The following is a 12,983-nucleotide window of genomic DNA, read 5'->3' as shown; positions in this document are numbered from 1 at the left end:
CTGATCTGCAGTACTTACTTCTAGAAGACAACGCAAACAGTAAAGAAGCAAAATATAGGTTATGTCCAATAACTAGTATTTTTAAAAATATATTTTTATTGATTTCAGAGAGGAAAGGTCAGGGAGACAGAGAGAGAGAGAGAGAGAGAGAGAGAGAGAGAGACATCAATGATGAGAGAGAGTCATTAATTGGCTTTGGCTGCCTCCCTCACGCCCCACCCTGGGGACTGAGCCCGCAACGTGGGCACGTACCCTGACCGGGAATTGGACTGTGACCTCTTGGTTCATAGGTTGACGCTCAACCACTGAGCCATGCCAGCCGGGCAGCAGTATGCTTTTAAGAAAGGGAAATATGAAATATTATGACAGCGGTTGGTGAGGGGAGGCCTTCCCGAGGAGTCGACTTTTGAGCTGAGGCCTGAAGGTGAAAGGGGAGCCACTGGGATCTGGGCAGGATAAACAGCCGGTGCAAAGGCCCTGAGGCAGGAATGTGTACGGAATGTTTAGGGAACAGCGAGGAGGCCACTGCGGCTGGAGCACAATGGGTGAAGGGTAGAGTGGGAGGTCCCAGGCAGGGCCTGGGGGGCTGCAGCGAGGACTCTGGCTTTTCCTCTGAGTGAGTTGGGGGCCATAGAAGGTTCTGAGCAGAGGAGGGATACGGCCTGACTCAAGTGTTTACAGGCTCCCTCTGGCTGCTGAGGGGGAAACAGACCGAGGGGCAAAGACAGGAGCCAGGGACCAGGGCAGAGGAGAATGCACTGGTCCAGGCAAGTGATGAGGGGGGCTGGCCCAGACGGGCTGAGAAGTGGGCCAATTCTGCATAGATCTGAGCAGTGAGGCTGATGTGAGGCACAGTGGGAAAAGCAGGGTCAATGAGAACCCCACCACTTGGCGTGTGTGTTGTTACTAGGCCAACGTGTTGAAAGTCCAGCCCTCCCATGTCATCCCGTGAAGCACAGGTCATGTACCCCAGCACCTACCACAGCCTGGCTCACAGAGGCTCTCAGCACTGTTGATCCCTGCGATTCTTTGTCTGCCATCTCTTTTGGGGTGTCTCTCTCTTTAGTGTCCTCTATCTGTCCCTCATTTCTGCCAGGAATTCCCTTGCCTCCCCCCACCCCCGCCCCGTTCCTCTTAACCTCCCCAATGCCATCTCAGCCCCCCTGACCCCGGTTCCTGCCGCCCCTGCAGCTTCGAGGCGGAGAATGGGCCTACACCGTCCCCCGGCCGCAGCCCGCTGGACTCGCAGGCGAGCCCGGGCCTGGTGCTGCACGCCGGGGCGGCCACCAGCCAGCGCCGCGAATCTTTCCTCTACCGCTCCGACAGCGACTATGACATGTCGCCCAAGACCATGTCCCGGAACTCATCAGTCACCAGCGAGGCGTGAGCACTCCCTAACCCCACCTGCCAGCTACTCCAGGCCTGGCCCTTTCACAGGCTGCCCTTCTCAGCAAGGAGGGCGCCCGCTGCCCAAGCCCCCAGGGGAGGGCAAACGCCCTCCTTCCCCCTGTCAGGAGCTCAGTCCCTTATAGCATGCCCATCCCGTGAGTGCCCACCCTATCTCTGCCCCCCACCCAGCCACACCTAGCCCCTCCCTCAGTTCAAGCCCCTATCCTTGTCCATACAGTCCCCACCTACCCAACTTGCCCATTGGCTGCTGGGGCCGGGCCCCACCTCAGCCTGTGTCTGTAGCAAGGAGGGAAGACCCCCAGTTAACCCCCCCCATCGCCACTGCTTCCTCCCAGAGTCCACTTCTGCTGAGCAGCCCCTCCTCCCCTCCGCCAGCCTTTCCTGTGCCAGCTTCCCTCATCATTGCCACCTACGGAGGTGTGAGCCCCCCCAGACCTGCTCAGCCCCCTCCCCTCTCATTGGATCCTCCAGCCCTTGCCCTACCCACCAAGGTACCCATCTCACACACCCACTGCTCTCACCTGCTCCCACCCACCTGAGCCCTTCTCCCTACCACCATTTCCTTCAGGACTGGCCCCTGCAGCGTGTTCACTCTTGTGAGGTGTGAGTGCCCTCCCCCCCCCCCAGGAGCCCCTCCCTGCCCACCAGCCTCCCTGGGCCCGGCCCCCACAGAGTGTCCCCCAGGAGAGTTGCTTCTCGGGCGCCCCGCCCCCTCCACTCCCAGGCCCTTTGGCGTCCCGCTGTGCGGACCCCTGACCTACCCTGTCCTGGATTACAGGTATGCTGAGGACCTCATCGTGACGCCATTTGCCCAGGTGAGACCTCGCCCCCAAGGAGGGAAAGGACTCCAAACCTCCCCGACACTTGGGGACAGGGGCCCAGTACCCTCTCCTCACTGCCGTCCTGACCCCAGGTGCTGGCCAGTCTCCGGAGCGTTCGCAGCAACTTCTCACTGCTGACCAACGTGCCCATTCCCAGCAACAAGTAAGTTAAGCTGGGCCCCAACAGCCACGATCGATCGTGAACTAAGCACAGCTGGGTCCACGCTGGGCTCTGGCAGGCACTTGATCTGTCCGTTCAGGTAACAGCTCCCTCTGAGCCAGTAAACTCTTGTCATTCAAATGCCTAAGACACAGAAACCTTTATACATAAAGACTGAGGGTCCCAGATATAGGGTGGTGAGACCATAGGCGGCCAGCCACCCCAGCCTCGGGGCCGCTCCTGCCCTGATGCTAACTTGCTGGACAGATAGGATCCTGTGGTGTATCTGCTCTCCCTTCATAAAATAAGAATTTAATAGCTGCCCCACTAGATGGCTGCTGTGAGGAGTCCAGAAGATGATAAATGGAAAGTGCTAAAACATTGCCCAGCACATAGCAAGTGCTCACTGAATAGAAGTACTTCTTCTTCTTTTGGGTCAGGGGTATGGCTGAGAGCAGCTGGTCCCTCTGGGAGGTCTGGGGGCCGGGGGAGCGGGGGGACATGGAAGGAAGCAGGAACTTTGGAGACACAAGACCTGACCCTACTGCTGATCAGCCATGTAGTCTCCAGGAAGCTGGTTCACCTCCTTGAACCTCAGTTTCCCTGTCTGTAAAATGGGTTCTTGTGGGTTCTGTGAGAGGCTGCAGAGTACATGGCAGCGTGCCTGGGACACACTGAGCGCTCAGCAAAAGGAGTATCGGCACCACTCACGGAGAGGGGGGCAGGGATCTGGAGGGGCCCAGGCCGGCACTGGAGCCCCATTTGTTTGCAGGCGATCCCCACTGAGTGGCCCAACCCCAGTCTGCAAGGCCACACTGTCAGGTAAGCCCAGGGGTAGTGGCAAAGGGCCCCTCTTACTGCCCCAGTGGGGGTCCCTGGCCCAGGGTAGTTGATTCATCCCCTTTCCCAACACCCCACTCACCGGGCAGACCCCATCGCCACGGGCCGGGCCTCTGAGGGCCTGCCTGTGGGTCCTCCCGTCACCACCCTGCTGCCCCTTCTCCAGAGGAGACATGTCAGCAGTTGGCCCGCGAGACGTTGGAGGAGCTGGACTGGTGTCTGGAGCAGCTAGAGACCATGCAGACCTACCGCTCAGTCAGCGAGATGGCGTCCCACAAGGTGTGTGGACCTCGCTGGCCGGCAGGGCGGGGCCAGTCCCTGGGTGGGGCTGTGGGTGGGGCTATTCCTAGGCTGAGCCTGCGGGGCGGGGCCTGGGGCAGGGCTAGCAACGGGGCGGTCCCAGTGGGCAGGGCCAATCTGTGGCTAGGGCTATAGGGTGGGGGCACAGCTTCTATAGATCTTTTTTTTTTTTTTTAATATTTTATTGATTTTTTACAGAGAGGAAGGGAGAGGGATAGAGAGTTAGAAACATCGATGAGAGAGAAACATCTATCAGCTGCCTCCTGCACATCTCCTACTGGGGATATGCCCGCAACCCAGGTACATGCCCTTGACCGGAATCGAACCTGGGACCTTTCAGTCCGCAGGCCGACGCTCTATCCACTGAGCCAAACCGGTTTCGGCAGCTTCTATAGATCTTTACTTCTCCCAGGACCTAGGGAGCCTGGTGTGTGTGTGTGTGTGTGTGTGTGTGTGTGTGTGTGTGTGTGTCCGTCCGTCCGTCCTGGTGTGTGTGTGTGTGTGTGTGTACATCTGTCCATAGACAATCATGTTTCTCGGGGCGGGCGGTGTGCTTGTATCATCTATGGGTATGTACCTGTGGCTGAGTCTGTGTGGCTGTCCATTTGTTGGCTGCACATTAGCAGTGTGGGGTGGGGGTGTGTTCCGAGAGACGGCCAGGCCTGGAGTACAGATGTGTACCTATGGATGGTGTGGGTGTGCACAGGCGATTTTGCAGGGTTGTGTGTGGGTCTGTGCCGGGGGGATGTGTACGTCTACAGGTGTGAGTTGGTCCACATTTGTGGTGTGTGTCTCCATGTGTTTGTGACTCTCCGTGTGTGCTTGCACACGTATGCGTGTGCTTGCAGGGCTGCAGGGGAGGGTGCAAGGCTTCCATGGACAGCTGGGCAGACCGTGCCCTGCACAGCTCCAGGGTCACCATTCAGAAAGTAGGCCGAGTGCCTGATGCTTCCTGGAGTGTGCGGCTCAGTGGCCGCCCCTGTGGGAGGAAGCAGCTCAGGAAATGAGTGTGCAGGTGGGGGTGTCTGTTGGGGGCCGTGCATATGCCTGTGGGTGGAGATCTGTCTGGGAACATGTAAGCCTGAGGGCGGTTGTGTCCCTGAGGGTGCGTTGAGCATCTGAGCATGTGACTGTATCTCTGAATGTGAATCTGCGAGTGTGTGTGTGTGTGTGTGTGTGTGTGTGTGTGTACTCCCTTATGGATTTGTCAGGGTGTGTTTGTGTCTAAGGGCACGTGGGTATTTGTGTTTGTTTGAAAGTGTCTGTGGGTGTGTTGAGTGTGTGTTTGTAAGTGTGTCCCGTATCTGAGTGTTTGTCCCTTGGCGTGTGTCTCCATGTCTGGGTGTGGGTCTGTGTTCTTGGAAGAGGCGTGTCTGAAGGCATTTGTATCTCTATGGACTCAGCTATATACCTACAAAGGTGTTACCCGTCAGAGTTGTGACTCTGTGTGTGTGTGTGTGTGTGTGTGCACGTGTGGTCAGGGTAGCCCTAAAAGCATCTGGATATCTGTGTGTGTTCAGTGTGCCCAGTGTCTGGCTGTGTTAGCGTGGAAGGTGTGTCTCAGAGTGTTCGTATGTCTGTGAGTGTGGGGAGCATCTGGGTGTGTGTCTTTGTCTCTGGGTGTGTCCATGGAGGAGGCATGTCCTCGAGGGGGTGTGTGCTGCCCTGCCTATCCCGGCAGCCCCACTTGGGCCTGGCCGAGGTCTGTGGACTCTGATGCCCCTTTAACGCCCCCCCACCCCCGGCACCAGCTGACATCACATGCAGCCTGCCAGTGCTGCAGTGAGCACGCACACACAGGCGCACAAACGGAGCCCAGAGCCTCTGAAGCCGCCTGCTGGGACCCTCGCCCTGCCCCTCCATGGGCAGGGGTCCCTGGCCACCTCCGACCACTGCTGTGGGGGGGCCCGCAGAGGCCAGGGGCCGGCAGACCATGTAACCAGGGCTGCCACCGGGAGCGCGGAGGGGAAGGGAGCCCCCAGCCCTGCTGGGCCGGCCCAGGCCCCTCCGCGGCTCCCCCTTCCACTGCCCACCTGCCCAGCACCCCACCCCCACCCCAGACTGTGGCTGCCAACCCCAGGACTCCCCAAGCTCTGCCTCTGTGCGCGGCAGCCCTGAGCGGGGCTAGACTCCAAGATGCCCTTGGTGGATTTCTTCTGCGAGACCTGCTCCAAGCCATGGCTGGTGGGCTGGTGGGACCAGGTAGGGGACCTCGGGGTGGTGGATGGGCAGGAGACCCTCTGACCTCTGACCCATCAACCTCTGGTCTGAACTTGTGTGTTCAGCTGTGCACGTGTGTGGCCTGGAAATGAGTGCTTATGACTGTGTCTCTGTGCGTGGCCCAGGGCTGGGTGTAGATGGTGGGTGGCTGGGGGTGTGGATCTCTCTGGGTGTGACTGTCGGTACACACATGTGTGTCTGCAGCGGTGTGGGGCCACCTAACTATATGCTTGTTTGCCTGGGGCATGGTGTGGCCCTGTCTGAGATCCTATGGCTTCAATTGCATTGTGTGTTGGACATGTTCGTGAGTCCAGAACTACATGATTTTTCTGGGGCATGTGACCTCGAGTGTCAGTGACCACCTTATTGTACATGCCCCTTGATTTACATGTCTGCGGCTGTGTGACCTGTGTAACAGAAATCTGTGTGCGGTTTGTGACTTTGTGGGTCCATCTTGCGTGTGTGGGTGTGGGTGCGGGTGCGTGTGCGTGTGTGTGTCTCTCTTTACGTGTGCCCAGGGTCTCTGGTCAGCACTGGGTGGAGTAAGTGCCCGTCCAGGGTGGGCACTTAGACTTACCCTTCTTGCATCTCTGGACACTGTCGGCTTCTGCTTTTGGGGTGCTTTGGCAGCTGGGGGGCGGGGAGCTGGTGCCCTTTCTCCTCCTTGCACAATGTCACCGCAGATGCTGTGTGAGGTAGCATGGGGGCGCCAGGAGAGGCCCCCAAGCCCAGCGCTGGGCGTATTACATTCATCTGTGCATCTGTCCGCCTCCTGGGGCCAGGGGAGAGGGGGCGATGATGGGGAAACCCCTCTGCCGGTGACGAACTCGGGCTTCCTAAGCTCACCATTCTCCCCTGCTCCCCACAAACCTCTTCGCCCAGAACTTGGGAACTGTGTTCCCTCCTTCCCAGCTGGGCTGAGTGCCGGAGGCCAGGACTCCCGGGGAGTGGGGTCCCTGTCTGGGGACACAGGGGCCAGGAGTAGCTCTGGGAAGGCAAGGGTTAAGGGGCCCGCAGCCTACCCCGCCTTTCCCCCAAGCCCAGAAGCTGGTTGGAAGGGGAGTTGCTAAGGAGACTCCCATCTCCATGGCAATGGGATTCTCCTGATACCTCATTGGCTCCCTGTTAGGAGCCCCTCCCTCCCACAGGTGCCCCTCTGGCTCCTCCTTGGGGGGAGAGGGAGAGAGTATGGACAGGGGAGCCCCACTTCCTCAGGCAAGGAGAGATATGCCCAGTCTCCCCAAGCCTGGGGACTCCCCCAGCCTGGGGACTCCCATCCGGAGCTGGAGGAAAGGAAGGGCTGACCCCTTCCCTCTGGCAGCTTGCTGGGGGCTCTGTTGGCTGAACAGAGAAGTAGGAGGCACTCATGGAGTCTTCAGAAGTTTCTTGGGCGAGGCTGACTTCCCCCCTTTTACCCGACTCCATCATTCCTTCCTTCTTGCCTCCTTCACCTTAGTTCAAGAGGATGCTAAACCGGGAACTCACACACCTGTCAGAGATGAGCAGGTCAGGAAACCAGGTCTCTGAGTACATCTCCTCCACGTTCCTGGGTGAGTGAAGGGCAGCCCGCGCAGGGGTGCACACCTGGGCTGGAGGGCCCCCCCAGACCTCGGGTCCTGTTGCCCACCTTTGCCCAAGGTGGACTCTGACTCAACTCTCCAAAGCTCAAAGTCACCATGGTCAAGAGTTCCCATACTCATGATGCCCCCAAATCCAGTGGGACCCTAACTTCTGTAGAACACCACATTTCAACTGAAAAGCTCTCCCAAACTCAGGGGAACCCCCATGGAACTCTGAAACTCATGACCCCAAGAAACCCCCAAACTCAAATAGGATTCCTAAACTTGATAATGCCTCCAGGCTGAGCCCTGGCCGGGTGGCTCAGTGGGTTGGAGTGTTGTCCGGATGCGCCACGGGGTTTGTGGACTCGATCCCTACTTGGGCACCCGCTGGAGCCAACTAATGAACGCTGAATGCGGGGATTGGCAAGTCTATGTTCCTCTCTCTCTCTCTTTCTCTCTCTGTCTTCCTCTCTCTCTTCAACCTATACTTGTTTAAAAAAAAAAAAAAAGATAAGAAAATGCCTCCAGGCTGAAAAGCCCCACAAAAGTCGATAGAATCTGCAAACTTGGAGTCCCCAAATTAAGAAGAGCCCCCCAAATTCAAGAGAGATGTCTAAACTCAGTAGGGCTCTCAAATGTAAGGAAACTTCTGCCCTGAAGAATCCACAAACAACCTCCAAACTTTAAATAAAAAACCTTCAAGCTGAAAAGTCTCCCACATTCAATAGTATCCCCAAACTTTAGGTAATCAAACTCAACAGACTTCTAAAGCTTAAGAACTGGAAGAGATTCCCCAAACTGAGGAGCATTTCCTCTCAGGGCCACCCTAATGCAGAGTACCCCGCCTTTATCGGAACCCTCAAGCTCCTGGGCATCTCCAGTTCACCCTACCCTCTGAACTCAAGAGCCGAAGCTGGGAACATTTCTCACAAACGTGGGATTTCCCCCTCACAGTTTATCACCAGAGGTTCCCAAAGTCAGGAGATGTCTACCCCACCCCAAGTTTAAGAGAAGGTTCTGATTTTCAAATGCTCCCACCAGGGGGGATGTGGCTGCGCCAAGTTCTGAGATCCAATGGGAGCATGGCAGGCAGATGACCCCAGTAGGGCCCTGTCATTGACTGGGGGAGTGGGGGGGGGGGGGCAGGTCACAATGGGTGGCCCTGACTGGGCTCTGGAGGCCCCTTGAAAGCTCAGGAAAAAGGCTCCAGGGCCTACCTGCCAGGCAGACTGGTGTTACCCAGTAGGGGTGAGGGTCCATGGAGCCAAAGACCACCCTTCTCTCCCTCCTCCCAGCACTGGCCGTCCCCACCAGTACTCTCCGTCACCATGGAGCTGTCTTCCCAGCCACTTCCAATCAGGGCAGGCAGCCTCTCTAACATCCCCACCCCACTTCCTGACTTCCATGCCAACCCCCTGCCAAACCTTGCGATTGGACGGGGGCCACTTCCCAGCTCCTGGCAGGCCCCAAAGTCCCCACCCCAGCCCACCAACTTCCCAGAAAAATTCCTACCTCCCCTTTGGTTTCCAGCTATGAGTAACCAACAGCATGACACCCAGAAGGGGTCTTCCATCCTGGGCAAAACTTCCCAAAGCTAATGGGATGGGGGCTGAGGGCCAGATGAGGGATCTCTGAGGGGGACCCATGCTTGCTCTCCTCCATCTTCTACAGACAAGCAGAATGAAGTGGAGATCCCATCGCCCATGATGAGGGATGGAGAAAGGGCACCTCGGCCGAGACCCTCCCAGCAGCCGCCACCCGCGGAGCCACAGTTCCAGCCTATGTCTCAGATCACGGGGGTGAAGAAGATGACGCACAGCAGCAGCCTGACCGACGCCAGCATACCCCGCTTTGGGGTGAAGACAGACCAAGAGGAGCTCCTGGCCCAAGTGGGTGGGGGCCCAGCAGGGGCTGGGCTGGAGAGGGGTCGGGTTTCCTGGGGAAGGACTGGGTGTTGGGTGAGCCTGAGATGCGGATTGGGGTCGACGGGTCCCCAGAGCATTCCTATGAAACCTTGCGTAAGCCCACAGGGTGTAAAATGAAGCCATTGCTGTTAATTTATGTGTCTTTATTTGGTTTACGAGAGGCCCAGTGCACGAATTCATGCAAGGGTTAGGTCCAGCCGGTTCGCCCCGATCGGGGGTGGGACCAGCCGGGGGGAGGGGCCTCGGGCGATTGGCTGGCCTGCCCTGCCCCCTGGTTGAACTCCTGGTCGAGGGGACAGTTTGCATATTAGCCTGTTATTATATAGGATGATCAAAACACTTAATTACATCCAGTTTTACATGACGTGTAACACCCTTACAAGCTCTCTCAGGCTCTTCTGACACTTAGGACACATCTCACTAATGGTTGCACAGGATGAACTGAGGTAAAGCACAGGTGCTCACAGATGCAGTTCACAGCTCGGGTGCCTGAATGCCCAGGTGCCCCATGCGGTCCTGGGAAGGAGTTTGGCAGGGCCGCTCGCTGCTCAGGGTGCTGCCGCCTGTGTAACCGCTGCTGCAGAACAAACGCCAAGCACTGTTTTCTGCTTTGGCGTTTCACCTTTTTTTGTAAAGGCAAAAATCCTCTTTGGATTTCCTTTGGTGAGCAGAAACAGGTCCTAATGGAGGTCTGTCCTAAAAGCCAGGGGCATGACAGGAACTTTCTGAGACTCTTGGAAGCAGGAGCAAAAGGAGCTAAGCAAGGAGGTGGTCTCCCTTGGAGCCTGGCCTCAGCTGGGCCTCACAGGGAGCTGTGAACAGCACCGCAGAGGGGAGCCCACCTTGAGGGGAGCGCGCCGGCCTCTGTAGCCCCGTGTCATCACTGGCTGGGGGCTGCCCCAGCGGGGGATGCATCATCCCCTCCATGTAGCTCCTGTGGGGGCAAAAGCAGTTTTCTGGAGAATGGGGCAGCCGTGAGCCTTAGAAGCATCAGTCCCAACAGCGAGGAGGTGGGCCAGTGGCTGGTGAAGGGGATTTGGGCAGAACCCCAGCAGTGTGCACTGCAGGCCAGACCTGGGCTTGGCGTCTGACTCTCCGAGAGACCTTGAGCCGAGGGGCCCTCGCATTGATTTGTACAGTAGACGTGCTGCTCTCTCAGTGGCTCACTCCGCCGACATTTATTGTAGCCCTCTGTGAGCTGACCCTGGCCCGTGCTGCCTTAGGTCCCCACCCCCCCCACCCCCCCCCATGCGCTCTGCTGGGCCCCCTGCTGGGCCCCCACCCTCTTAAGCTGGCACTGTTCTGGATCCTGGGAAGACATGGAAAATTAGCCCATGTTTCCTTCCTCCTGGCCCCCATGAGCAGTTTCGCTCGAGGCTACAGGGTCTTGGGTAAGTCACATCCCTTCTCTGCCCCTGTCAAATGAGACCAAGTGCCTAGTGCAGTGCCAGGCAGATGATAATCACTCCACAAACAGCCGCTGTGGTTGCTTGGCTGTTTCTCCGCCCAGTAGGCCCTGGGCTGTAAATTCGTTACTACTGAGCATGCCACCCACCGGGTCAGCAATAGAGGCGCTACCTTCAGACCTAAGCCCTCACAGGCTCCTGATGTCTGGCCTCCATCTCCTCCAGGAGCTGGAGGACCTGAACAAGTGGGGCCTGAACATCTTCCACGTGTCAGATTATGCCAGGGGCCGCTCCCTCAGCTGCATCATGTACACCATATTCCAGGTAGGGGGCGGGGGGCTGAGTGGGGCCGGGCGAGGGGCAGTGAGAGGGAGGGGCTCAGGGCGGGGAGCTAAGGGCTAGTGGGGGTCGCCGCCTCCCCACACCTGTCCTCAGGAACGGGGCCTCCTGAAGAAGTTCCACATCCCGGTGGACACGATGGTGACATACATGCTGACTCTGGAGGACCACTACCACCAGGATGTGGCCTACCACAACAGCCTGCACGCCGCCGACGTGCTCCAGTCCACCCACGTGCTGCTGGCCACACCTGCGCTGGACGTGAGCCCCGCCTCACCCCGCCTCCCTGACCGCCCCTCCCTGACCGCCCCTCCCTGACCGCCCCTCTCTGACCGCCCCTCTCTGACCGCCCCTCTCTGGCTGCCCGTCTCTGACTCTGGGTCTCTGACCTCCGTCTCTCTCTGACCCCGTTCCTCTCTCTGATCCTTCTCTGTTTCTCCCTGAGCCCCCATCTTTCTAACCCTGTGTCTCTCTGACTCCCTCTCTGCCTCCAGGCTGTATTCACAGACCTGGAGGTCCTCGCAGCCCTCTTCGCGGCTGCCATACACGACGTGGACCACCCCGGGGTCTCCAACCAGTTCCTCATCAACACCAGTGAGCGCCCCTCCACGAGGGGGGAGGGGGGAGCCTGTTGGAGAGGAGGTGGGCGGGCGGGCGGGTTGGGGTGGAGGTGGGCGGGCCCACCAGTGTGCGCTCCCTTCCCCTGACCTCCCCCCCACCCCCCCACTCCCCCCGCCCCGCCTGGGCAGATTCGGAGCTGGCGCTCATGTACAATGACGAGTCGGTGCTGGAGAACCACCACCTGGCCGTGGGTTTCAAGCTGCTGCAGCAGGACAACTGTGACATCTTCCAGAACCTCAGCAAGCGCCAGCGGCAGAGCCTGCGCAAGATGGTCATCGACATGGTGGGCGGGGCGGGGGCAGACCAGGAAAGGTCGGCTTTGAGGGGTGGCACCGTGGGAAGGTCTGAGTTTGAGACCGAATGGCCCCTGGTGCGGGCGGGGGAGTCTTTTGGCGGGACCTGTGGGGACAGGTTGTGCCCAGTGAAAACTTGAGAAGCTCCGGCCCGCACAGCGGTCTGGTGGGGAGATCCAGTGGCCCCTGTGACAGCCCCCCTGTCCACAGGTGCTGGCCACCGACATGTCCAAGCACATGACCCTCCTAGCTGACCTGAAGACCATGGTAGAAACCAAGAAAGTGACCAGCTCAGGGGTCCTTCTGCTGGACAACTACTCCGACCGCATCCAGGTGCCCCCTTCACACATCATAGAAGAGGACTGGTCCCCTCCCCTCCACCCTTCAGATCTGGGCTGCTCTCCAGCTCTCTTCTTGCCCATCTTCCTGTCTGCTTTTCTCTTTCCCCTCCCATCTTCCCCTTCCAATCCCCACCTCCCTTCCCATTTCCCACCACTTCCTACCATCTCCCCCAATTCTTTCTTCCCTTCATCAACCCCTCCCTGCCCCCCTTCCCCTCTTCCTCACCATCTTCTCCTCTCCCCCACCTTCCCCTCCCCTCTCCCCCATCTCCCCTACCTCTCTCCATCTCCCCCACACCTCCCTCCCTCCGTTTTCCTCCTTCCCTCTGCCCTTTCCTTCATTAACCCCTTCTTATCTCCTCCCTCCTTCCTCCACTCATCGCCCTCTTTATTGCTCTGTCTCTGCATCTGCCCCTTACCCACTCTCCCCGCAAGGGGGGAAGGTAAGGAAGCCTGAAGCCTCCCACTGGGACAGGAGGAGCATGGCCGCTGAAGGTCCCGTGCCCCCTGCAGGTCCTGAGGAACATGGTGCACTGTGCGGACCTCAGCAACCCCACCAAGCCGCTGGACCTGTACCGCCAGTGGACAGACCGCATCATGGCCGAGTTCTTCCAGCAGGGCGACCGCGAGCGGGAGCGCGGCATGGAGATCAGCCCCATGTGCGACAAGCACACAGCCTCGGTGGAGAAGTCTCAGGTACAGTGCAGGGCACCGGCCTCCCCCCCCCCCCCCCCATCCACCTGGA

At 58.7% G+C, this 12,983-nt stretch overlaps 1 protein-coding gene across 4 annotated transcripts in view; it reads left to right on the top strand.

Annotated features, from left to right (window-relative positions):
• PDE4A (phosphodiesterase 4A) overlaps window positions 1-12,983 on the top strand; it is a 45,288-nt gene that overhangs the window by 27,312 nt on the left and 4,993 nt on the right. For 3 of the 4 annotated variants that reach the window (XM_059696834.1, XM_059696835.1, XM_059696836.1), the window contains 13 exons: window positions 1,192-1,383; window positions 2,189-2,225; window positions 2,324-2,394; window positions 3,164-3,213; window positions 3,398-3,510; window positions 7,208-7,301; window positions 8,985-9,202; window positions 10,870-10,968; window positions 11,080-11,244; window positions 11,478-11,577; window positions 11,733-11,887; window positions 12,108-12,230; window positions 12,752-12,934. In XM_059696834.1, the coding sequence (XP_059552817.1) occupies window positions 1,192-1,383; window positions 2,189-2,225; window positions 2,324-2,394; window positions 3,164-3,213; window positions 3,398-3,510; window positions 7,208-7,301; window positions 8,985-9,202; window positions 10,870-10,968; window positions 11,080-11,244; window positions 11,478-11,577; window positions 11,733-11,887; window positions 12,108-12,230; window positions 12,752-12,934 (1,600 nt within the window). Of the gene's footprint in view, window positions 1-1,191; window positions 1,384-2,188; window positions 2,226-2,323; window positions 2,395-3,163; window positions 3,214-3,397; window positions 3,511-5,305; window positions 5,734-7,207; window positions 7,302-8,984; window positions 9,203-10,869; window positions 10,969-11,079; window positions 11,245-11,477; window positions 11,578-11,732; window positions 11,888-12,107; window positions 12,231-12,751; window positions 12,935-12,983 lie in introns of those variants that run through there. The other variant, XM_059696838.1, reaches the window with a different exon arrangement.

This window comes from Myotis daubentonii, chromosome 5, assembly GCF_963259705.1.
Source record: "Myotis daubentonii chromosome 5, mMyoDau2.1, whole genome shotgun sequence".
Classification (NCBI taxonomy): domain Eukaryota; kingdom Metazoa; phylum Chordata; class Mammalia; order Chiroptera; family Vespertilionidae; genus Myotis; species Myotis daubentonii.
The sequence above is the reverse complement of the archived record's forward strand: the minus strand, read 5'-3'. Positions and strand labels throughout refer to the sequence as shown.